Source organism: Schistocerca nitens, chromosome 2 (genome assembly GCF_023898315.1).
Source record: "Schistocerca nitens isolate TAMUIC-IGC-003100 chromosome 2, iqSchNite1.1, whole genome shotgun sequence".
NCBI classification, from domain to species: Eukaryota; Metazoa; Arthropoda; class Insecta; order Orthoptera; family Acrididae; genus Schistocerca; species Schistocerca nitens.
The window spans coordinates 932,470,189-932,497,045 of NC_064615.1; the positions used below are offsets into that span (position 1 = coordinate 932,470,189).

Genomic DNA, 26,857 nt, shown 5'->3' on the forward strand with positions numbered 1-26,857 from the left:
AATTTGAAAGAGACTATTCCAGTCAACATTGTCAAAAGCTTTCTCTAAGTCTACAAATGCTAGAAATGTAGGTTTGCCTTTCATTAATCTATTTTCTAAGGTAAGATGTAGGGTCAGTATTGCCTCATCTGTTCCAACATTCCTACGGAATCCAAACTCATCTTCCCCGAGGTTGGCTTCTACTAGTTTTTCCATTCGTCTGTAAAGAATTCGTGTTAGTATTTTGCAGCCGTGGCTGCTGGAGGGGACTGAGGGAAGGGGGGAGAGGAGAAGGGTGGAGGACAGAGGGGGAGGAAGAGAGGGAGGGAGGGAGGGAGGGAGGGAGGGAGGGAGGGAGGGAGGGAGAGAGAGAGAGAGAGACTCTCTTATGAAAAATAAAATTAACTGCTTCCATATTTAATAGTCATAAAATGAGTTTAAAAAAATCAAGAAGTAAATAAAAGCCACAGCAATAACTTGACAGCTTCTCTGCTGTTCGATGTATGGCAACCCAATTCTTGAACACAAAAAGTAAGGCTCATGATACTGAAACAACAAGAAGCATAATTTGACATAAATGTTTAGAACCAATTCTGGCTGACGGTTCACTGTTGACTAATTTTATGAAAGTATGGTGCCATCTGAGGAAAAAAAAAATCTACAGATCAAAGAGTCATGATAAGATGATAGTATCTAATTAGCCCTGTTTCACAATGCCATTTTAGCCCTGTCTGGCTGATAAAAAGGATGTTTTAAGTGATGAAGAGAACACTATACAGTGAGAACTCCTAGTTTAAAGAATAACTATAACCGCTTACTTACTTTGTCTTGAAGAAGAAGTAGTAGAATGAGTACATGTAGACATAACCTGACGTCGATGCTGCTGCCAGGAAGCTTGTCCATTGCCTGAAAATTTATATTGCCTGGTAAATAAAAATACTGTGAATAAAGCAAAGGTAATGCCAAACATAACTTCTGAAGAAGAACTAGTCAATTTTCAAGCTATCTGCTCTGTTTAAATGGTCATTATTTGAAGTACAGAGCCAGGAAAGGCACAGTATCTTTTCTGCACACAGCAACGGAACGTGTACAGGTGAGAATTTTTTCCAGAACGTTTGACTCTATAACTAACTGGTTGAAACTTTTTTCTGTAGACTATGAAGAACTAATGATATTTTGCTCAAAATCTTAAGTAACTATTAAGGTGTATGTCCTACCACTAACGGCAGTGCATAAATACATAATGTACTCTTATGCAAAATTTGTATGCACAAAGAAATAATACATTTTTAATGGCTTCCTCTGTCAAGCAAATTACGTCCTGCCTTTGGTGTGAATATCTTGGATTATCTGACCAACAGCTAAGTGATTAGCCTCTTTATGAAATGCAAATGTATTTATCACTGTTTTGTTGAATTTTCTGACTCTGGTGTCTACATATGGTAAAAAGAGCACATTGGAGTTCGTAGATATCGACTAGCTCATTCAGGTTAGGACAAACAACTATCTAAATAAACTCAACAGATTAAGTATATTGAATTTTAAGTAATACTTTGACAAGGAAATTTGTGACAGACAGCGGATTGTTACTCACTGAGCAGAACCAAAATTTTATATTTCAGAACAATTCACAATCACGTATACATAAGAAGTTTGGACATCTGTAGAAACTGTATTAGACAAACTTACTTTGTCTAGAGATACTCGTAATTTATCACGCAGAATAACAAAATCTTATTGTTATGTACGACTGCAGGGATATTAAGGCTGCATGCAGGCATTATGATTGAGGTATGTTTGGTTGGATGATTAAAGGGACAGAACTACTACATCATCAATCCTTTTTCTGCGACCAGGGAGGTCTATACGACTGTAGATCAGAGACAGCCACCCACGCAAAATCCAGGGTTGAAAACTCCAACGTCTACCAAATGTCAGCAAAGCTGGGTTAAGGTACAAAAAGAAAAAGGAAGACAGAGGAAGAAAGGCAGGGAAGGAGCCCCATGTAGGGGGCAACCAGAAGCTCTCAAAAGCAGAAAGCAATGAGGGTACATACGTCCCCAGCATCCGCCACTTACCAGAGATACTCCACTCAGAGATTGCCTTGAAAAGACTAGCAACACGGACAGAGCAAGAGAAGCACAGAGAGACAAAAGATGAACAACTCCAAAAGACCACGCGAGAAGATGGAAGAAGTGTAAAAGAGCAAGCAGGGTGAGGACCGGGATGGACTACCAAGCCTAGACAGCCACAGTCTGGTTTGGACACAGGATGCAACAGTGTGTTCTGCCAATGCCTCAATGGGCCAAGGAGGTTACGTGGCCGTCCCTTAAAGAGTGGTCTAACGCACTTCACAGATAAAGTGAACAACTACATCAGCCACAAAGGCATCGTCCCCTAACACCAGGGGTAGTGAGTCAGGGAGATTAAGAGTCCGTGCAGTACAGTTAGGTTCGGACAGTCCAGCAAAATGTGGACCATCATCAAACGAGAGCCACAATGACAGTGGGATGGGTCCTCACTAGGCAGGAGATGACAATGAGTCAGCCAAGTATGGCCAATGTGAAGCCAACACAGGATGACAGAGGTCTTGAGAGAGGACTGCATGGAGGACCTCCACAGATTCTTGGTCTCCTTTGCCACCCATAATTTATTTGGTGAAGTCAGAGTAAGCCATTCCATATTTGAGGCACTTGAAACTTGATGGTGTAATACTAATCAGAGGTCTGTTTTTGGAATACCAATCTCAAGGCCAGGCTATCAACGAGCTCATTTTCCAGGATCCTCATAAGGCCTGGCATCCAGACGAAGGCCACTGAGCATCCACACTGTTCTAGGGCATACAGAGAACCCTGAATAGCAATGACTGACGGATGGCAAGAGTAACACTGGTCAAGAGCTTGCAAACTGCTGAAGGAGTCACTGTAGATGAGAAAGGACTCACTAGTGCAGGAACGAATATACTCAAGAACACACGAGATGGTCACCAACGCTGCAGTGAAAACACTATAGGCATCCGCCTAGGAGTGCAGTTCAGTATGTCCTGTGCGAGTATAATCAAAGCCTGACCATGACCAGCAATCATCGATCCATAAGTGTAGACTACTTCTGAACCCCAGCTTGCACCAAGGATAGAGAGAAATTGGTGGCGGAGGCCTCAGGATGAACAGAGTCTTTCGGACCTTGTGACAGGTCAAGCTGAAGCAGTGGCCAAGGGATGCACCCCTGAGGTGTACAGGAGTGGATCCAGAAGAAAGGTGGAAGAGGAAACAACTGAAATTCTCAGAGCATAGACCAGATGCAGATTGCGATTGTAATCCCTGATCTGGGTTGCCGTTGCAACAGATGGATTACAGTGTTAGGAAAAAGGAGACAATAGATCGGATGCTTAGGGGAGCTGTGAGCATGGGTAGCATAACAGCCACCTGATCCACAATGGAGGGACCCCAGCCTCCAGAAGTAAGCTGTTCACAGGGCTAGTTCAAAAGGCTTCTGTCACAAATTGAACCCCGCAGTGGTGTATCAGATCCAGTATCCACAATGCTGAGAATGACGCCAAATGAGGTGCCAGACTCCCACAATCAAGGCGGATTGTATCATGACTTTGTAAAGCTACAGAAGGGTAGTGCAATCCACATCACAGCTGCTGTTACTCAGGCAGCGAAGAGTATTAAGATGCAGCCAGTACTTTTGGAGAAGATGGGGAATCCACATCAGCCAAGAATCAAAGGCCAGTCTTAAGAAGCGATGGGTCTCCACAGTACTGAGTGGTTGGTAGTCCTTGTAAAGTTCTGGTTGTGGGTGAACGGTATGGCATCAACAGAAGTGCATGATGTGTCTTGGCAACCAAAAATCGAATGCCATGGGTGACAGCTAATGCCTGCGACTTTCATACGGCACCTTGCAGTGAACGTACAGCGACACCCACACTACAGGAGTAATAGTAGAGGCAGAAGTTGTCAACACACAAGGAGGGTGATACTGAAGACTTCACAGCGGCTGCTAGACCATTGATGGCCACTAGAAAGAGAGGGACACTAGCACAGAGCCTTGCAGGACTGCATTCTCTTGGATATGAGGGGGTACTGTGGGAAGCCCCAACTCAAACCTGGAATGTACAGTGAAACAAGAAGTTCTGGATGAAAATCAAGAGTAGACCCGGAGACCCCAATCACGAAAGGTAGCAAGGATGTGGTTTCATAAACCTTTTGCAGGTTGAAGAAGATAGCTATACGGTGTTGACATAAGGCAAAAATTGTTTGGATAGCAGACTCCAGGAAAAACCAGACTAACAGCAGTGGAACAGCCTTGGCAAAAACCACCCTGGGACAGAGCCAGAAGACCCTGAGACTCAAGGAGCCAACACAGCCGCCAGCACACCTTGCTTTCAAGCAACTTGCAGGAAACTTATCGGGCGATAACTGCCCAGCTCTAGAGGGTGCTTATCCAGCTTCTGTCCTGGGACACATGCTTTCTCGCCATTGTGATAGGAACTCACCCTTGCTTCAGATGTGATTAAAGATGGCAAGGATATGATGCTGACAATCCACCAGTAGGTGCTTGATCATTTGGTTGTAGATGCGGTCAGGCCCTGGGGCTGTATCAGGGCAGCAGGCTAATACACTGAAATTCCCACTCACTGAACAAAGCATTATATGGGTCCAGGTAAGGTGCAGTGAAAGATAATTGCTTTTGCTCCACTTACTGTTTTAGAACACAGAAGTCAGGTTGGTAATTCTCAGACACTGAGATTTGAGCATAGTGCAGAGCAAAATGTTTGGTGATGGCATCTGGGTTAGTGCAGACAGTGCCAATCAAGGTAATACTAGGTACACCTGCAGGTGTTTGGTATCTGTAAAGTGTCTGAACTTAGCCCAAACCTGCGAAGGAGAAGTACATGGTCCAATGGTTGAAACATACCGTTAGGTGGCAGACCCGTGCACAAAGCCACTTAAAGGCAATGAGGTGGTCCACTGATGGGTGCCACTTATGGCATTGGGGAGCCCGCCTACAGTCTCTAATGGCCTCTGCAATTTCTGAAGACCACCGAGGTACCGTATTCCGTCGAGACAGGCCCAAGGAATATGGGATCGCTAAATCAGCTACTGAAAGAATGACTATAGTGTTATTCTAGATAGTCTCATCAATATCTCCAGACGCTGGAGAGCCAAGGCAGACAGCAAAGATGAAAGTGGCCCAGACAGCATTGTTGAGAGACTTTTAATGGGACTGACAGTCACCGACATGTCACCCGGGCTTAGTGGCCAAGAAGAAATCGCCATCAGTCCTTGTGCAAACCAAGTATTGTGAGTAGTATTGCCCTGCTTGCCATTTAACCCTACGTTCCTTCCACGGCGTAGCCAGGGAAGGAAACATTTTAGAGTCGTACCTCTCTACATTGAAAGAGAGGACTGTCCTTTCATAGAGACCGCTGGGGAAGTATAGCCACCAGTGGGAGATAACTTCATCCACTTCATTTGCAGCTCACCCACCATCGTGCCACACATTCCAAATGGGGGCTCTCTCCTTGGGCACCATCCAGCCTCACCAACATCTGCCTGGCCAGGCATCTGTTGCTCAGAGTCCCTGTGCCCCAGTCACAATGGGCACATATTCCTTGTCATACACGGGGAGTTTTCAGCTCAGACACCAACAGTGCAATCCCTGTGTGGTTAGAGGTCTACTATCGTGCAGGAACTAGACAACTCCCCTACAATGGGATGATTACCGTGCTGGGTTTGTGGTGTATTATCTTATTAAATGGAAGGGTGCGCAGATGGAAACGCAAAAAGGTGGAGCATACATCACATTGGGCAACATTTCCTGCACGATCTGCACTTCTGGAGAATTTTGAAAATTGGTGGCAGGTCAAACCCACCAATGGGGACCATGTGTTTATTTAATGAAAATTTGTGGAAAACACCCAGATGTGGAAACTCGAGGCCCAATCATAAACCAGGTCCTAGCAGTCAGCATCATGAAAACCAACCAATGGAGAGGCAGAGGGGGAAAGAGATAGTGGAAGTGGAAGTTTGCAGCACATAAAGAAAGTAATGCTGCAAAGGCTGTGGCCCCGTGGTAGCCATGCATGTACTCGCAAAAGATTTGTGATCCTTCTGAGGTCATAGGCATGTTTAGTGCATGTTTGTGGTTTTGTTCCCACACAACTGCATTAGTGCTCAACAAAAGAGGCAGCATGTACACATATATCAAAAGCTCTCTTACAATTTTATCTGCTTTGAAACCATACTCCATTTGTTTTCTACAAACAGTAAATTTTAACATTATTGTCCCATTTATCACAATCAACTCTGGTGTTTTTGAGAAACCATTATGGAACATTATCATTTAGTTTAACAGAATAGTCAACTTAGAAACTGATTAGAAATTATACAGCCAATACACAGTTTTCAATTTATTTTAATACAAAAATCACCAGCTACTGATATGTCAATTTTGACATAAGGAAAATTGAAATCACCTTCCCAAACATAGTACAGACAACAGAAATGCATAATCAGATGATTTCTGTTTTATACACAAGATATTGAATAATTACACATCAGTCCAATTACAACTTTCTGTTTCACATTCTGCTGCAGATGAAATCATGTACATGCAAATCAAGACCACCACTTTATAAAATAATTCATAATTCACTTACCACCGATAATCTTCTGCATTGAGGAGGAAGTATGTACAAACAATTGTAACACAAACTGTGACTATCATCAGTATGATGAACACAAGAAGCATGAAGCCATACACATAGTATATTTTATACGCCCAGAATGACGTGAAGATAAAGTACCTGTAACACAACAAAGTATTATTAAATCAAATGCATTTACAAATGAAAAAAATTTGAATTCTTCATTTTTTAATCAAGAGAGAAAAACTGGCATGAGAGGCTGCTACCTTGCTTTCAATTTCATTTGCTACCATTATCAACTTTAATCGAAGTACATGGTATTTTATTTTTTATTATGTGCTTCATGTATTAATAAAAAAGTGGATTCTACTTTCCAGAAATTTTCACCACCATAACAACAGCTTCCCTTCTGTCATTAATATAAATTTGTATGGGTTCCTATACTACACAGATGAATAATTAGAAATTTAGCACAACTTGTGTGTGCTACAGGAATTACTGACCTGGATACTGAGGAATTTTTTTGTATATGACACATTAATTCCTAACACTCCACAGATCTCATCATGAAAAGGAACAGTAATTACACAGACGCAAATACACCATATGTGACAACTTGTGCCAGCAAACAAGCATTCCATCACCCACCTAGACAGCCAACAAATTAAAGCAAATATGAAATGGTGTCATAGTTTTCTGCTAATTCATATGCTCAAAAACTAATATACAGAATTCCCTGGTTGCGCATCACATGACTGTGCCCAAGTGTCCCGTTTAACAATTTCTCATTTATTTGTGTTGCCTTGTAGGCCAAGGATGTAATATATTGTTGAATGTGATCTATCCATTTAACAGGAATTTTGTTCTTGAGAAAGTGTCAGTCAGCCCCCCTCGCTCTCTCTCTCTCTCTCTCTCTCTCTCTCTCTCTCTCTCTCTCTCTCTCTCTCTCTCCAGCCAAAGATGGTGTTACATTTGCTAAAGTTTCTTTCGAAATAATTCCTGAAATAGACAACAGAAGGCAGCATCTGTCAAGGGACAGGTAGCAAAAGATCCATACTTTTTTCTCATATGAAATGAAGCCCGTTTTCAAACAATAGCTATACTCAGGTGCCATCTTTTGGACACAGCATTGTGAGCCGAGCTATGCTTGGGCTTGGTCTGCAAAGTGTTAACACTATCTGTAATTTTGGTGTTCAGGAAACAACTGAAAGGAGGAAATGCAACACAACCTTCCTAAGTGAAAACATATTGGCAAATGCAATTTTGCACTTTCGTCTTCTCACCGTCAAGGTCAGTTTTGGTGCTTGCACATTCATCGAGTGGATCTAATCCATTTACATACAATCTACATTACATCTATATCTACATTTTCATCTACATCATACTTTGCAAACCACTCAATGGTGTGTGGTGGAGGGTACTTCTGGTACCAGTAATTGATCCCTCTTTCCCTGTTCCACTTGCAAATGGCACACAGGAAGAATGGTTGTTGGTAAGCCTCTGTATTACCTCTAATTTCTCAAATTTTCTTGTTGCAGTCAATTCACAATATGTATGGGGGAAGAAGTAAAATGTTTTCTGACTATTCTGGAAAGCGGTCTCTCGAAACTTCATTAGTAAATCAATCCATGATGCGTAACACCTATATTGTAATGTCTGCCACTGGAGTTTGTTGAGTACCTCTGTAATGCTCCAGAACAGACTAAATGATCCCATGACAAAATGTGCCGCTCTTTGTAGGATGTTATCTTTCTCTTCTATCATTCCTACTTTGTAAGGGTCTCAGATAGATGAACAATACTCAAGCATCTGTTAAACAAGTGTCTTGTAAGCCACTTCCTTCATAGATGAGTTGCATTTCATTATGATACTTCCTATGAATCTGTCTGGCATCTGATATTTCTTATGTTTGCTTTATCTAATCATTCCACTTAAGGTCGCTCTGAATAGTTACTCCTAGATATTTTACAGTACAGATTGTTTCCAGCACTGCTTCATCAATAGTGTTGTTGTGCAGCAGAGGATTTCTACTCGTATGTACGTGCAATGTTACATTTATTCACGTTCAAATTCCAGAGCCTGCACCATTCATCAATCCTCTGCAGAACATTCTGATAATCGATACTGCCTTCTGGCATTGCTACTTTCTTATACACAACTGCATCATCAGTGAACAATCTTGCAGAGCTTTCGATACTCTCTAACAGATCATTTGTATACACTGTAAACTGCAACTGTCCTATCACACTTCCTTGGAATGCTCCAGAAATTACATTTACATCTGTTGATTTTGCTCCGTTCACACAAGGGCATTGAGGTCTCTACCAGGAAGAATTTCTCCAATCCAGTCGCAAATCACTTCCAGTATTCAGTAAGCTGATTTTTTTTTTTATTTTTTTCCCACTAAATGGCAGAGTGGGAGGGTGTCAAATGTCTTCTGACATCAAGGAATATGGCATCGATCTAAGCACCATTGTCTATACAGCATGAATCTCATGGAGGAACAGTGAGCTGAGGTTTGGAAGGTCTCTGCTTACACAATCTATGTTGATTTTTATAGAGAAAACTTTCTTTCTGCAAAATGTTTTGAGCATAAAATGATATAGGCATTGGGTGACCAAATTGAAGCACAGGGCACTGTGGGCATCGCATGCCTTGTTATGCCAGAATGTACCTTTTGCTGGAGCCTGGATAGAGAGTTTAATTTTCAAATGTTGAAATCTGACCGTGACAGTGGCAGCAGTAAACATGCAGGCCCAGCACAGAGCAGATCCAGGCTGGGCCCAGCAACCACAGCCATCACAGCACCAGCATCAGTGTTACCTGTTTCAGTTTTGCCTTTCTGTTTTGTGCAGCACGAATGTTTGGCATGCCCTAAGTGCTGGGCCAGCTGTTATGCTCACCAGAAGAAAGGTCACATCGCCTCCGTGTCATTCGTCAAAAGGTTGCTCAGGATATGCATATGGATGTAAACGGCCTAACTCCAATGCTTGTGACTTCTACCAAGTTGTTTATCAAGTTAGGTGTTGTTCGCCAAGTGATCCGGCTTCAGGTCAATTGAATTCTCAGACCTACGCAAGTTTCGCTCCCTCTGTTGACACTATTAACGCAGAAGCTGGATAGTCATAGCAAACAGAACATTGCATTGTTGGGACAATTTATGGCATCTGCCCCTTACAAATCAGTGGTTCATTCCATTACATTTTTGGTGGTTGATGGTGCCAGTGTTGAGAACTTGTTCAGGATGTACGCATGTCAGGCCTTTGGAATTTCTATCACCGATGCAGTTCACCTTTTGTCTGATCAGGTACCGTATTCCCAATTGGAAACACTGTGTGATGAGTTTTCAGACTTGTTTTCAGAATTATATTGTGTGCTACAAATTCTTCTGCTCACATTGCTTTGAAATCCATGGCTCAATCTCGTTTTTTGTCATACATGTCCTATTTCCGAAAAATCAAGTGACAGCAGAATGGTCCGACTTCAATCTCTAAGAGTGGTGCAACCTGTTATGGCTAGTGAATGGTCGTCTCTGCTGGTTGTAATTCAGAAACAGTCAGGGAAACTTTACCTCTGTGGCGACTTCTGTACTACTGTCAACATGCAGTCGATTGTGGATACATGTCCTCTCCCACACCAGGAGAGGAACTGTCAGCGAAATTATTGAGTGGTCAGTGCTTTTCTAAAATTGATTTGTCTGAAGCATATCTGCAGGTTCCCGTGGACGAAGTCTCTGCAAGTTCTGGATTTGAATACTCCTTTTGGTCTCTATTAATATTTACACCTTCCTTTTGGTGTGGCAAGGGCCTTGCTGTTTTCCAATGATTTTTCAGGCAACTGACTATGCCTGTCACAGGTTGCATTAATTATCTGTATGCTATTGTTGTCACGGGCAGTTCCACATTCAATCACTTGAAAAATTTGTGCACTCTGTTTTCTGTCTTACTGTTTGCAGGCTTACAGTGTAACATCACATAAACTTAGTTTTTTCAGCTTTCTATTGTTTATTTGGGGTTCACCGTCTCATGAGATGCGGTGCACCCTCTGCCAGTCCACGTCTCCACTGTTGTGTCTGTCTCTGTGGCTCGCTCCTTGTCCAGGAAGGAGCATCACATCTTCCTAAAGAACACAGCCTACTTTCACAAATTCCTGTGGGGGGCAGCTACACTGGTCCAGCTGTCGCATGCCAGAATGTACCTTTTGCTGGAGCCTGGGTAGAGAGTTTACTTTTCAAATGTTGAAATCCGACCTACTCCTGACCCCTTGTTTAGCTAGGTTCTCTCTGGACCAGCACATAGTTTTGGCAACTGACACCTCACAGTACGGACTTGGCATTGTCCTAGTGCACCAATACGTTGATGGCTCTAAACAGCCTGTTGCTTTCACCCCTAAATCTCTCACTCAGGCCCAGCAGCATTACTCTCAGGTGGAAAAATAAGCTCTTGCCACAGTCTATGCTCTCAAGAAATTTCATGTTTTTGTATGGCTCCGAGTTTCACCATATTACTGACCATAAACCCTTGGCTTCCTTGTTTAACCCTCATACTTCTTTGCCTGACACAGCAGCACATCACCCACAACACTGGTGCTGTTCTTCTCTTGCTACAATTCCAAAATCAATTTTTGACTTGGGTCTAAATGTGCCAATACATAATTTTTGTCCCACCTTCCTGTGGGTCCTAATCTTGACTTTGAGTGGGAAGAATTTCTTTGCTTCCATCTTAATACCGAAACATAGGCTGCAGTCAAGGCTTTCAAAATTATGAGCTTGTGCATAGGAGCTACCATTGCCACTTGCATGGCTCTCTGCCACATGGTTTGGCTTGTTCAGCAGGGCTGGCCAGATTAACCACCGGGTCAGACTTCGGATCCCCTGCACAACTATTTTGACTTATGATGTCGCCTCTTTTTTTGATGGTGTTTTGCTGATGTGCAAGAAAGATCTCTCCCCCAGAGTAGTCATTCCCACTGCATTATAGCACAATGTTCTACATCATCTCCACCAGCGCTATTGGGGAATTTTGTACACTAGGAGATATGATTTTCAGCCAGGGATTGATGGTAAAATTGTCCATTTTTTTGTGTCTTGTAAGCAGTGTGCCCGACAGGAAGCAGCTCGCATGGCATCTCTGTCCCCTTGGCCCACTCCACATAAGTCACTAGAACACATTCATGTTGACTTTGTGGGTCCCTTCTTGAATTCCTATTGGCTCTTGGTTGTGGACGCATTTTCTTGGTTTCCTTACATTCTTACATGTGTGTGTGTGTGTGTGTGTGTGTGTGTGTGTGTGTGTGTGTGTGTGTGTGTGTGTGGACATTGACTGAGATCACATTCATATGCTTTTGAGGTGGTTTTTTTTTTTTTTTTTTTTAATTGAGGGGTTGCCTTCTACCTTAGTTTCCGATAATGGGCCCCAGTTCCTTATCACACCTTTCAACTGTTTTATTCCCATCACGGCATTCATCACATTACGGCTCTGCCATTACACTTTCAATCAAATGGAGAGGCGGAACGCCTAGTGCATATATTCAAGTCTCAAATTAAAAATTCTGTTGTGGATTCTTTGCAGAACGCTGCCCTTTTCCATTTTACGAGCACCTATCGCTTCCTGCCTGTGGGTGAGTGGAGCCCAGCTGAGTTACTTCATGGCCGATAGCCACACATGTTCCTCCACCTTCTGTGCCCCGTGTTGCACCTGTTACGGTCAGGTTTGCCAGCCATTCTGCACCACAATCGCTGGTGTGGGCGTGAGGATTTGGTCACCTGCCCATGTGGCTACATGCCAGTGTTGTTCACTGCCGGGGACACAATCTTTGTGACGTCCATATAGCTGATGGCATGCCACTTTAATCAGCTGCATCCCTGCTCGCCACCAGAAGCTACCGGTTCGCGAGAACAGCCTCTGTCGCCACAACCCATCCCACCGCCCTCCACCTCAAGCCTGTCGTCCCTCTGTGGATGTGCCCCCATCCCATTGGCTGCCCCGTCACATGCAGCACCCTGGGGTTCCAGCTTTCTGGCATGAGTCACTGGCCCCTCTGAGCTTGGGTCCACTGTTCCAGCCTCTGGGTGGGCTGCTTCCACCGGCCCCTTTGTCATCATCGTCTAAGCCATCATCGCAAGTGGGTCCCGCCCATCTCCTCCAAACTGGGACATGCCTGCTGATGATGACACAGAGATGGCAGTGGTACTCCCCCCCCCCCCCCCCCTCTCCGACCACCACCTCACCGGTGCTGTCATTGAGCACCACACAGACCTGCTAGAGTCCCAGCATGTTCCAGCCCTAAGCTCCGGTACCCACCTGCCACATCGTTCCAATTCCTCCGTCAGTACCAGTTGCTGCTGTTGCATATCTGATTGATGTCTCTCTCATTCCGCTGCCAGCATCTCCTCCGTTGATTGGGCACCCACTTCACAAGAGGGAGATTAATGCTGTATCCCATTACCAGTGCATGAGAGAGAATGTGCCAAGTGTGGATTGCCATGTATGTGCATTCAAATCAGCCACCAACTGTATTGGTGCGGGCTGGCCACCAGAGGCTGCCAGCAGGAAGTGTACACACAGCATAGTCTCTGCCATACTATCTACCGACAGCTCACACCTACACGGATTGTTCAATTAATTGAAGACATTGAAATATCTCAAAAACTATACATCGGAACAAAAAAGCTATAATTCCAATTTTTTTGTCTCAGAGGGGGACATCCAATTATACCACACATTTAGTGCAAGGATGGCAGAGGGGCAATTTTGAAATCTCCAACGGGAACCCCTGTTTCCTGTTGCAGATTACCATTCTATGACAAAATCTACACACAGTTTGTCTGGAGCATTTTCTTCGTTTCACCACAGATGGTAATGTAACCAGAGGAATAGAATTGGGTACACAATCGTAATTTATGACATGCCATTAAATGCCATTTGAATATCCAATGATACATGGGACCTCACCTCCGTGCTGCAAGGATAGGTCAGGTCAGTATTTCATAACTTCCAACTGGAAAGCCCATTTGCATTGTAGTATTCCTCAGACATATCGAATAGGGGACCACTCTATGCACCACTGTGGCTGTGGCTTGAGGCCAATGCTACTATACTTTTCCAATCAGAGCAAGTGTTCAAATATAATACCATCAACTTCAATACACTTAATGATCTACTTTTCAAATGACCATACACAGAATATAAGCATATTTGCAGGAATGTCAGCACAGGTATTTCTGGTGTGGTCGACCAGGTCCTCATGGCCTGTTGGCACTTGCTGATGTACCTGCCGATCCACCGACGAGTGGAAACATGATCTAATATGTCACATACTTCAATTACGTAATGAGCTGAGCAACCATAATTCAGAAACCACATACGTTGTTGTACATCCTAGGCAACAACCTGCAATAGTACTGGTAGTTACTATTATGGAAACGTTCGATATTTGTATCCATTCAATGTGCCATCGATAAAATATGAACCAACGAGTTTGTTTCCCTCGATGCCACATCATTGGTTTACCAAGCAAGTACATTGATGTCAACTTGCCGTAACCAGTGGGGATTGTCTAGACTCCAGTAAAGCATGTTATGCCAGTTAATGCTGCAATGGTTTGTGAATGTAGCCTCATCAGAAAATAGTACCTTGGCAAAAGACGTGGTGGTCGCTTGCCTTTGTTGACATGCCCATTCACAAAGCACTACCCAGTAATGGAAATCGGCACCATGAAGTTCTTGATGCTGTGACACGTGGCATAGGACTCAGGTTTTTAGGTGCAAAAAAAATTTTAATATTTGAAATATACGACAAAAGAGTAAAAATATTTAATTATAATTCAGTTAATTTACATGAATGAATGCAATTTATGGTATGCCTCACTGCTTGTTGAATTCATCATGAAGCTGTCCATCACAAGTAACTGACAGTTATCTTAAAACACTGCCTTATAATGGGAAAATGAGTGCTCCACATCACACGATGTCTGTCTAGCAAACTTACATCATAACACATTGCTCACACACACATTGCTACGCCAAGTTATTTTTTAGCACTGTCTCACTTAACATTCCAACTGAAGTTGCATCATTTTTGTCCAGTACATTAATTACTGAGGTAAAACCAGCAAAATTTTCAGTATAGTACTGGACTGCATCAAGCCAACTTTACCAGGTGTAGGTTATAGTGGTATGTTGGGATTTTCAGTCTTGAATAAATTAATTCTTCTTGACAGCTTAGTGAGCATGCTTTTCCACTAGAAATTAAATTATCCATTTAGGATATACTGCTCTAATTTCTTCACAATATGAGTGAACCATGTGCAGTGCATTTAAAATGGATCATTTGAGGTTCACCAATGACAACATAAGCCACTGCCTTCTTCATATACTCGGCAGCATTTGTTATCAACAGTAAAATGTTGTCAAACTTCATACCACCTGGCCACAAAATTTGTGTTCTTTCATTAAATAATCTTGCAACCATCGCAGGGTTTGCAGTAGTCATTCTCGGCTTGTTAGAAGAAAACATTTCTTCTGGATCACCTTGTTGTTTTTAATACTCCAAAAATGACATTCCCAACTTTTCTGCCAGCAGAGTTTGAAGTTTTGTCTAATGTAATGCAAATTTTCTCATTTTTTCACAGTGAACAAATTTGCCAAGTTTGTTGGTAACTTTTAAAAAGATATTCAGGAATGTCAAGATTTGAATATTTGGAGAGAAACTTCCTTAACACTGGATTATTTACGGTAGAAAGAGGTTTATCGGTTGACACAATGTCACCTTCATAATCAGCCGAAAATGTATCACATCCTACAGAAGAACCTGGAACTAATCATTAATTAGCAAATTGTTTTTTCATCAGGCACAAAACTGCAGTGATATGTTTCATGCCCTCCAGGTGTTGTGTAACCTGAGATCATTGTTCAGCCTTCACTGCTTTCCCACATGGTTGGCAGAACAGGACACACACGTCTGGACTAAAATTATCCTCAACTTCCACAACACACAGCTGCAGGTGACAACTACTTGTTGCTTTTACTTTAGGCATTGCAGTACTGCCTTGCACTTCAAAGCACCAGAAATCAACAAGTCAATGAGTTGGGGAGGGAGGTGAGACATGCAGTACAATATGGCTACGAATAATGAAATTCCAGGCTTCTATGGCAATTGTGACCAATGGCGGTAAACACACACCAGCATGATGATATGAAGAAACAGAATAACATACACTATGTATTAATGGCAACAAATATTTGTAATAAGATTAAATAGCTCACAGGTTCTCCCTCTTTCAAACACAACAAAACAGAAATGATATAAACTGAAAGACCAAGCATATTAATAAAATAAGTAAATATGTGCTAATAACTGAAAAAACAGAAATTTATGTAATTACAGAAATTTTTTAAAATTTGCATTTGCATAAAAATATTTAGCTAAAAACCCAAGACTTAGTAATTGATATAAAGATAAATAATTTAAGTAGACAAGTTTCTGCTCTTATGTGTATGAAATTGTCATGTTGCAGATGTCTATGAACCTAAAAGTGTTTTTATAGATCTTTATAATTAAATGTTTCCCTGGGGAGGGCACTCAGCTTAGGTAGTTTGTGCAGCAATGTTGACCATCGTACTGTGGTGGTGTAATGGTTAGCATTTCTGCCTAGCAAGCAAGAAGACCTGGCTCCGAGTCCTGGCCACAGTACAAATTTTAATTCATTTTGTCTGCTTCGATCATTATCGTAGGCAATAAAAGTGTTTGCTGTCTGTTCTATCAGATGCCAGTATCTGAATACTGGTTTGGCTATTAAACATTTAAAGTGCTGCTCATGGGTTTAAAAGATATCCTTCAACAAATATTTACAACAAGCAAGAACAGACCCAATCAAATGAAATTTCTGCGACAATAACAAGGACACCTGACTAGGAACAGAAAATAATGCCACAAGTAGCGGTACGTGCAGATTAGGATATCTGAAGATACTCACAGTAATATGAGGGAGGTTTGAAAAGTTCCTTGAATGGAATAGAAAAAAATACTTACATCACTGAAACTTTTTTTTTATTTTTTAGTGTAATCTCCTTGTAGATTAATGCACTTGGTCCAATGATGTTCCAGTGCCTTGATTCAGTCTCGAAAATGAGTTACCTCCAGGCCTGCAAAATAGTTGTCAACTACGGCTATCAATTCTTCGTTTCAAGTGAATCTTCATCCAGTTTTAGGAAGAGATGGAAGTCTGATGGAGCCATATCAGGTGAATAAAATGGGTGTGGCAACAATTCATACCTTAGTTCATGTAATTTTGCCATGGCGATGACACGTGCGCGAGCGCACATTGTCTTTTATGTCAAGAGTCGCGGAACCCATCTTGCATATAATTTGTTCTTTTCTAATTCTTCAATTAAAATGTGATATACCATTTCAGATGAAATCTGGCAAGCATTAACAATTTGATGTATTTTCAATCGGCAGGTCCTCCATGACCATTTTGTGCACTCTTGCAATGATCTCTGGAGTAGTGACACATCTTGGCTGACCACTGCACAGATCATTATCTGAGCTCTCCCGACCAAATGTAAATTCATTTGTCCACTTGGCAACAGTTGAATATGAAGGAGCAAAGTCCTCCAGTGCATTCTGGAAATCCTTTGCTTTCATATCTTTCTTTACGAAGCACTTAATCACTGCTCGAATATCTATTTTTTTCCATCTTCGCAAATCACTACGTGGGAACAACAACAGAGCCACGTCAGCACCACAGCCCTCTTCCAAGAGCACTGACGTTACATGTTTACAGGCAACAGTCCGATGAATATCATGTGAACATCTAGTTGTGCTAGCGCTGTCCTCTCATGGTGATTCCTAGAACTTTTCAAACTACCCTTGTAATTACTTTGTAGATAACACCCTGTGCAAATGTCAGCATCGCTGGAGTATCTGCAGATATCCACAACAATCGTTACTTTGTGGACATAGTTGAAGGAACTCCGGGTTCTAAGCAGCTTTTCCAAACTCTACTCCTTCTCCTAAACCTCATCAGTCCTTTTTCCAACACCTCTTTTATTCCCCTTCAACCCTTTTGCCAGAAGGACCCACTGGCTCCTAAGGTTTGCAAACTTTAATACCTTTTACACGAACGTTCTCCTGCCGGCACTTGGTGAGTAGATTTTTTTATCCATCCAATCGCATTATATTTCGAAACATTGGCGGTTGTTGATGTTGTTGTTACTATTTTCGGACTAACTGCCATTATATTAGCTTGAATGTGCAGTGTCCTCGGAACAACAGATTCATTATCATTATCTGCAACTAATTCTTCCTGGTTTTCTAGAACTTTTTCATCTGCATGCCATTTCCTACTTACTAGCAGCTGCATTTCTTTTGAGTCATTCCTGTTTCAATTGCAGTAATACATTTATAAAATTATCAAAATCTGCCATAAAACTATGCGCAGACTGTTTTATGACAATAATCCACCCACTGGACTTTTCATTTCATGGTCTGACTTCTGTTTGTGCTTCTGAGGTACTCCTTGGGCAGTGTATAGTGGGTGGAGTCCGTCAGCAGACATCCCTATGTAACATCAAGTGCTGCCTGTTGCTACCAACACCGCACAGAGTGCCAAGGAGGACCTCAGGACACAGCACCACTATGGACTTCCATGGCTGTGTAACACAATAAGAGTGAATAAAGTTGAAATCTAATTAAAAACTTTTAATGTTGAGTTGGACCCTAGTATCCGCTCAATACCACCTGTTTGAACTGGACTGTTTACTAAAACTTCTGTGTTAATTATTTCAAAGAATAATATAAGAAGAATATTAATTAATCACCCATAGCAAGAAGTTTTTTTTTTGTCACCCAAACCCGGTCACGAAAATGAATGGTGAATCATTCTAGTGGCGAATGGGCCCAAAATGGGGAAATTCACCAACATACGCGACTTTGACAAAGGGCAGGTTGTTAAGGAGGATAGGCAGCAATCTGTGGCGCTGTGGCGAATATAATGACACAGTACAATGTTGGTGCAGGCAGAACTAGTTTTGGACCATACTGTTCAGCACAAATTGTTGAACATGTGGCTCCACAGCAGATAACTCCTACATGTTCCCAAGTAGGCCCAACGTCATCAATTCTGACTGACTGGAGTGTAGATCTATGGAAACATTTTTTAATATTACACTGAATTAACATGCCTTTGATAAATGACCTATTTGGCTATCAAATAACAGCATGCAAGATGGGACTGCAACATATACCACAGCTTCATATAGCTTTCCAACTCTGTGGAAATATTTCACAGAAAATTTCACAAAATTCATTTCAGTAATAAAGAAAGTTGTAACTTACAGAATGTATTAAGAATATGACAGGCTAAGTTGCATTAAATATAGTCATGACTGGTCTCTACGTTTTTATTCTATGGAATATAAATTAGGAGATCCCAATTCATCAGACAAAAACTTAGGATTGGTACATGCCTATCATCAGAGCTTTGGCTTACTGAGTGGGGTAAGGTAGTTAAAAATTTTTTAATGCTCACAAATGCATATAAAACACTATGATGTGGATGATGGACTTGCAGAAGTCCATAGAAATGCAAATAGAAGCTCTTATCCACACAGACCTCTAACCATAGGAAACTACACATCAGGCAGCACGAGTGTAGCAACTGTTGTTAAGAATAGTATTACAAGAGCAAAAGAAAAATTGAGTAATTAATATGAGAAACATTTTGAATTTAGATAAAGGTTAAAACACAGCCAACTGAAAAAGCCTCATGAACTAACTGAATAATTATTCACTTTAACGGAAAAGGTCCATTTTTGTTCTGGAGAAAATGGGTTAGAATTAATGAATGAAAAATTATTAATTTGTATGAAGGTATGTCACTGCTGAAAATGCTTACTAACGACAGGGTAGAGGTTTGTACTCCACTGTTCCCCATTGCTAAATCTTATTATTTTCAACTTAACTGTAATTCCACTCCTTGTCAGATTTCAATGTGCTATACCAGTCTTACTGCTCTATTGAAGAAGGCACAGTGGATTCCATCTCTGATATTTTATTTTCTAAGTGAGAAGTTTATTCCAGATTCAATTCATAAGAAAATTGCAACAGTCAGCTACAATTGACTATAAAAACATGTTTTTTTCACTTTAACAAAGATTTTCTAGATGCTGGAAGTTGATAAACAGTGTGATTCATACATATATGCAAGCATTTTAATATGTTATTCTACAAGTAAAACTAAAGAAAAATGTTCATATAAACATAGGTCCGCAAATGTTTAGTTATGGAGTTACGGCTAATAAAAGATTTTGCCTGAAATTTAGCAACTTCGCTAATATGAAGCCATCGCAAAACTGTACGAAGTTAAAGCAAAGCACTATTTCCCTATTTTTGTTGTTATTGATCTGGTGACTGTAACAAAACATGCCCCGGACATGTATATGCAGTAGCTTTGCAAAACGCCCAGAGAAGCAAAGAAGTAGTTTTGTAAAAATTTTAATTTACTAACTACTTGACACAAGTTGTTTTCTAAATTCCAGACAACTGCACAAAGTTTTCAACAGAACTTGTAGAGAATTTAATTTTGGAAAAATGATGGTAATAATGTTAACTGAAACTGTATGAATGTGTCAGATAATCTGCTTTTATTAATACCATAACATAAGAGAATTCATGTTAAACCGGAAAAAAACAAAGCTCAGTGTTCAGGAAGTTGATAGTATACATACAATTTCACAATATATTCACAATGTTCAAAAATGTTTCCACCGAGTTCTATGCATTTAGCTGCACTTGTATGAACAGATTTTGTTGCTCGTTTAAGTTTCACAGAGTTGTTCTTAATTTTGTCTATTGCATTCTGGAAAACTACTGCAGATACACATCTGGGACACTTTTTATTAGATTCACCAGATGAATGACAACAAAATAAATGTAAATCTTGTTTTACTTTAACCTCGCACAGTTTTACGATGGCTTCATATTAGCAAAGTTGCTAAATTTCAGACAAAATATTTTATTAACCGTAACTCCGTAACCAAAAATTTGCGGATCTATGTTTACATGACCTTTTTCTTTAGTTTTATTTCTAGAATAGCGCATTAAAATATTTGCATATCTCCGTGAATCACCCTGTATACATACTTTTTTCCATTCTTCCTGGGACATGGTGAAAAGTTCTGTACATGTTCTGTAATAGTTTCATGAGTTTATTAACTAGAACTGAATCAAACCGGAGAAGGTTTGATTTAGATCCAAATCAAGTCCCTGAGCCAGCATTCAAATTCATCTGACTGCATTTCATAATGTCACCATATTGTGCTTTCATTACATGAACAGACATGTTACACTCTGAAATAGATTAATGACTGCCCTGCAATTTTTCAGACTTGTATACTGGGCTCCATTGCTTGAGGAACTGGAGTAGTCTACAACAACAAAATCACTGAGACAGACAAAATGAAATAAATAATAGGGGTTGAAATAGGCTTGGATAGGCGCTAACAAACAGCATCAGTTTTAAAGATGTTAGCTCCTTTTTTCTGAAATAAATTCAAATACCTCCCCAAAAATTCTAGTTGTTTAGTCAGAATGCTGCCTTTCCAATTTAAAAACTGTATCTCATCACACAACATGATAAATAATCTAATAGGAAATAATTTTCTGCAGAGGGCATGTTGTGTAACATAAGAGCATATAAAATTACCAAAAAACTATATAACAACAATGAGAATTCCTGGATGGAGTAAGATGTAAAATGAAGGAAAGGCAACCACTCATCTATATCTGATTGAAGTATGGTGAATAGAAACAAACAACAGAAAACTATTTACACCAGCTTTCCGAGGTCTTACTGTTTCTCTAGAAACAGAACACGCATAAGCACACAGATACTGAAACATCCCCCCCTCCCCCCCCCCCCTCCACCACAGACACGTGTTGCCACTATACAGTCACAAACCCCCACCCATTTTCTAGGTATTCTGTGAAAGAGACAGATACAGTTTTACTTTACAAATGCTCTCAGAATACACTGTTTATTTTATTAATGGTGAGACAGCACTACTAATGAGATGAACAAATTATAGTTGACTTACATTAGCTTCATAAGACAAATATGACTAGAATAATACCAACTATAAATGTCATTCAGATGGAAATTACACTTTTAATTACTTCTTTTCCCAAAGTTAGTACTAATAACAGGAAAAGATTTATTGTGAAGTTTTGCTGTCCTTTCAAGTACAGATAAAAATAATACAATTATAAATGAAAACCGCTGGTTCGGAAATCACACACCCTTTTTGAAGTCAGATAAACTTACATTTCAATAAATATTGATCCAAAAGGTAGTACACCACCAAGGATAACAATTACTGCAGGTTCCATGAACCACTTCTTTTCAGGTATGGGACGTGGGACAGCATTGATACGACATGGATAGTCGGGCTGCCCAGCAAGATTTCTACCCAGTACAGTGCCAACAAGGGTCAATGGTAATATGACAAATATACATATGCTAGTCACAGCAACCTGGAAACAAAAACAACATCCTCATTCCACATGAAAATTAGTATGAATTAGCTAAGCTACATATTATTCATCATAAACATTAAAGTTGAAGAATATTTCCACATATTTGACATAATTATTTGAACAGTGTATTGTATAAATATTTTTGAATCAAAATAGCAGCTAGAGTTGAACAGATCAGAATTTGCTTTCCTCTTTCTTCCGATAATCATCGACAGACAATGTTCTCAATGTTATAACAAGAACAATTAGGATCACATGAACAGCAGGCAATGCACTGTCTTCTTGTATGACACAAAGCAATAGATGGCTTCAGTGTTGTATAAGTTTTTTATTTATCTACAAATTCGACAACCACTCTAATGTAAATTCTGCATAGCAGTCCATCTTTTAAAAAAGTAATCTTTATGAATACTAAGACATTTGAGTTTTGCAATAACATTTATTCCTTTAACTCTGTGTCAGAAATAATATTAGGTACAACTATGTAAATGATGGAGAGTTATTGCTTGGTGTCAGTACAATTTTTCTTTATGCTGATTAGTATCAACACAGATCAACCCTCAAATGGATGCACTTTTTTTATAACAGAAGTAGAGCATGTGGCATACTCTGTACACATGCCAAGAATAACTGTCTTTATGTTACAAAGGTAAATGTGTATGAGTAATATCACAATTTGATCTTAGTTCAATTAAACAATGAAAAAAGAAAGTTACATTATATGAGCTAGATCACTGTTCAATAATAAAAAAATAATAAAATCAACTTCCATTAGATCACTCTATTACTGCGTACAAAAGTTACCCCACAGTAATTACCCATACAAATCATTTAACAATATTGCTGCAGTAGATCCCATCCAATGCCTTATTGAATTGCTAATTACCTTGAAAACAACTGCCTCATTGTCAGATTGTGCTGTTAGCTCAGAATGTAGGTCATTTTCTTTTGCAAATTTTTTCTCACCTATTTCGCTCTCTGTTTCATACTATTGCTGCTGACTAGAACGTATGACAACACAACATATCAGAGTTAGCAGAAGCAATAATGAACAGATGCAGGCTCGTAAATTTTAAAACAACAATGGAATGGTACAAGACAGTGTTATTCATCGTCAGTGCACTTTATACACAAGTGTGCCTGCTTGAAGATTAACAACACAAACTCAATCATATTAATTTCATGTTTCATGATAACTGTTACATTTATTTTAAAATAATGTCATTGGACCTATGAGCTGTTTTGACTGCAGTATAATTTACAGAGAATTGCTCAAAATATGAGTCACACAATTATGAAAATATTAACATTTATATGAAAAATGAGTACTATGGAGGAAGTTTACACATTAAACCAAATAACAATAAGCAGCACAGCAGATATAGAATGACTTCCTATGTGTCTAAAAGTTACATCTTGAAAGTGTAATAATATTTGCAAACGTATAATTTCACATTATACGTGATTTTTGAATTTTGTTTCAAATCTTATGTTTTTGACTAAGATTCTCTAAACTATATAGAACTGATAATACTAATGCAATTACAACTTAGGAACTGTGCAATATCGGGGGGCTACCAAAACTGAACACTAAAGTAGAAGCTCTTACTGTTTGTAGCATGTAGCGAGTTGACAAATCATGTATTCAAATTTGGCAGTTTTCTTTAACATTCTCATACACCCGTTGACTGACAAATTTACTTTTATATTTTACAGCTACAGCAATGCAATGTTTGGTAACATAGTTTAGTTATGGTTAATCAGCAGCTAATCTGCATCCCATGATAGAATTCAACACTGCAGAAATCACAATGCACTTATCAGTGAGAAACATTTGCAGGCAATATATCAGAATGCAACGCTAAATGTGAGCAGTGTGTGGCAATGGGTCAATAATACAATGCTAGAAAGTAGTTTTGCACAGTGCCAGAATGGTTACCCACAAAGTGCAGTGGCTTCTAACAATACCCAATGTGCCAGGTCACTGACATTTTGAAATGTCGGGTATTCCGTCATATATAAGCATCGTTCTTGAACAACATTTTGACAATGTTACTTGTTGTCTTCATTAGGTGCTACCTGAGACTGCTCGTTGAATGGAACAGGTCAAGTATTTATACCTATGCTTTACCCCTCAATGGTAGGTTACCGGTGTTCAGTCAGCAGTCTGCTACCACTAGCTGTGTCCTTAGGTGTTTCCTCTTCAGTCCAGTGTGCCTGCCTGGGGGCAGGTGTTCTGTTTTTAGTCTACTGCAGATCCAGATGATCTCTCTGTGGTCCGCTGCCACTAGAAATGTTCTCTGGTGTTCCCTCTTCAGTCTGGTGCACCAGGCCGAGTGCTCGTGTTTCAGCATGTCACTTGCACCCATCTACATACTGATGTTCTATTTTTGGTCCAATGCAGTTCTAGGTGTTCCCTTCACAGTCCGCTCCCACTAGAAGCACCCTGCAATGTTCCATCTTTGGTCCAGTTGAAGGGTGCTCTATTTGGTGTTCGTTTTCCATGTCCACACACTCAGTTTTTTGTGGAGTTCTGCTGCTGCCCCCATTGCATTTTCACAACTCCAGTGTAGGGTCACAGGCTCTACTGAGTTGGTACCCAGAGTCACAATTCATGAGGTTCTCTGTCACCCTTATCTCTGTAGACTCCCTTATTACACTGTCCCAGTATCTGAGTGTCACTATTGTGTTCCAGGCAGTACTCAGCAATAGCCAATTTAGTTGTCTGTCTGAGTCAGACGCTTGTAGAAGGAGTGGACTGCAAGTGGAAAACAAGGATGCTGCTAGCAGGAGTGGACTGCCTGTAACCTTATATTCCACTCGATGAGCCATCTCAGGTAGCATCAGATGATAATAACAAGTCAAACTGTTAAAATATCATGCAAGAATGATGCTGATGTCTGGCAGAATACCTGACACCTCAACATGTCAACAGATCATCAGGGAAGTCTGAAGGATTACACTTGCCACATCATCATTATTTGTGAGAACTTTCTGGTAACAATTGATGCATCATGTGTCTTAATATCCATTGATAATGGAAGTGCTATAAAGGGAGATTCTGTAGCTAAAATGCGTACCTTAAGAACTATGATCACTTGTTCAGCAGAAGAGATGTGTTTCACAGTAGCGAAGATGAAGCAGTGCTCATACCTCTTAAGGTATAGATTTTAGAGTCCAGGTCTGTACTAGCCCCTCCCAAAATATAGGAAGCAAAGAGCTTGCAGTACAGTAAGTTCACTGTAAGAAGTATCAGAACAATTTTTGCTTATAACATTCAACTCTGTCATTTCCACACCAGAATTCTTACCTCAAATTGATACATTTACCCTTCTCCACCATCCACTAAAGTTCTTAATATCATCACAGAATCACCCTGTAACCAAATTTTTATCCTACAGCACCTGCCAATTTTAGGCAACAAACTACCAACCAGCAACAAACTGACAAGTAACTGATCATTGTCAATAAATTTATGTTTAAATTTGTTATGAAGACTGAAACAATGACCTGATAGATGGTGGACAGGTAACAATAGAAAACAAAATGCAGTAGGAACACAGATGCTTGTTGTTAATGATGGTGGTGGTGATGACGACAAGGCAAGTATGAGATTCAGCACTCTCATTTAAAAACCTATTAAACTGATTAATTCTGATCACCCGTCATGATTCTTTATTAACTGGGGGTGCCATCATTAGGCAAGTGATGAAAACAAAAGTGACAACAATGAAAATGCACAAACAACAGTTTCGCATCACTGTCACAACTCCAATAGTATGTGTTTTGGGGAACAAAATGACCTCTTTCTCAATATTCTTTTGACCCCAGACATGAAAACAAACTTGCATTCTCCGTATAGTCCAACAGAGTACACTGCATCTCCAATCCTGGAAAAACAGTGTGGTTTGTGTACACCGTATGTAAATGTGCCTGGAAGGGTCAACAAGACCGGATTGTATGTGCAGTGTCATTTTATCACAAAAGGCTGTCAATACGGGAATTTGCCAGCCAAATTGCAATGTTCAATCTGTCAACAACAACCACTGATCATTGCTATCTACAAACCACAGCTTGTAGGTGTGCCAAGGAGAAAGATACAGCATGTGTGCTGTTTATCTGATGACAAATGGGAGTGCTGTGTTGAGCCAACCTTCACATGAACAGTTTGGCATCCATCAAGGACAAGAATAAAAATATCCCTGCAGCATGGTGCATAAATATGTTCAATAAAAGAAAACATCTAGAATAGAAACTTGATCAATGGCATCAGGTTCTCTTCACTGACAGGTGCATGAGAGGTGATGAATGCAGGATTCTGATGAATGATGATCATCACAGAAGAGTGTGGGACAGTTAGCTACCAATACATATCTCCAGTATACAGTTATGCAGTCCCACATGTTCAGTAGATAACAGTTCTATCTGCAGCTAGCCATCACATTTTGAGTTGATATCACATACAGATGCCAGATGCCTCTCAATATCTACAGTAATTAGAGGGCTGTGCAGTATCTCGACAGGATCCTTCAACTTATTATCCAGCAAGTGATAGGTACAGGTCTGTACCACAGTAGTAACTGCTTTGTGAATAACAACAGCCTGCAATGATGTGGAAATCCACAGGTATTTCTTCAATATTAATTACTTTGTGGTTAAAAGTTAAAGGTCAATGTCATTCTTACCAGAT

General features: G+C 40.3%; 1 protein-coding gene across 1 annotated transcript in view; it reads right to left on the minus strand.

The window, feature by feature from the left end:
- The window catches only part of LOC126237250 (transmembrane 9 superfamily member 3), a 94,403-nt gene that overhangs the window by 13,202 nt on the left and 54,344 nt on the right, over nt 1-26,857 (minus strand). Inside the window, exons 8-10 of the mRNA XM_049947166.1 lie at nt 21,956-22,164; nt 6,644-6,790; nt 802-885 (exon numbers count right to left, since the gene is read on the minus strand). Of these exons, the coding sequence (XP_049803123.1) occupies nt 802-885; nt 6,644-6,790; nt 21,956-22,164 (440 nt within the window). The remainder of the gene's footprint in view (nt 1-801; nt 886-6,643; nt 6,791-21,955; nt 22,165-26,857) is intronic.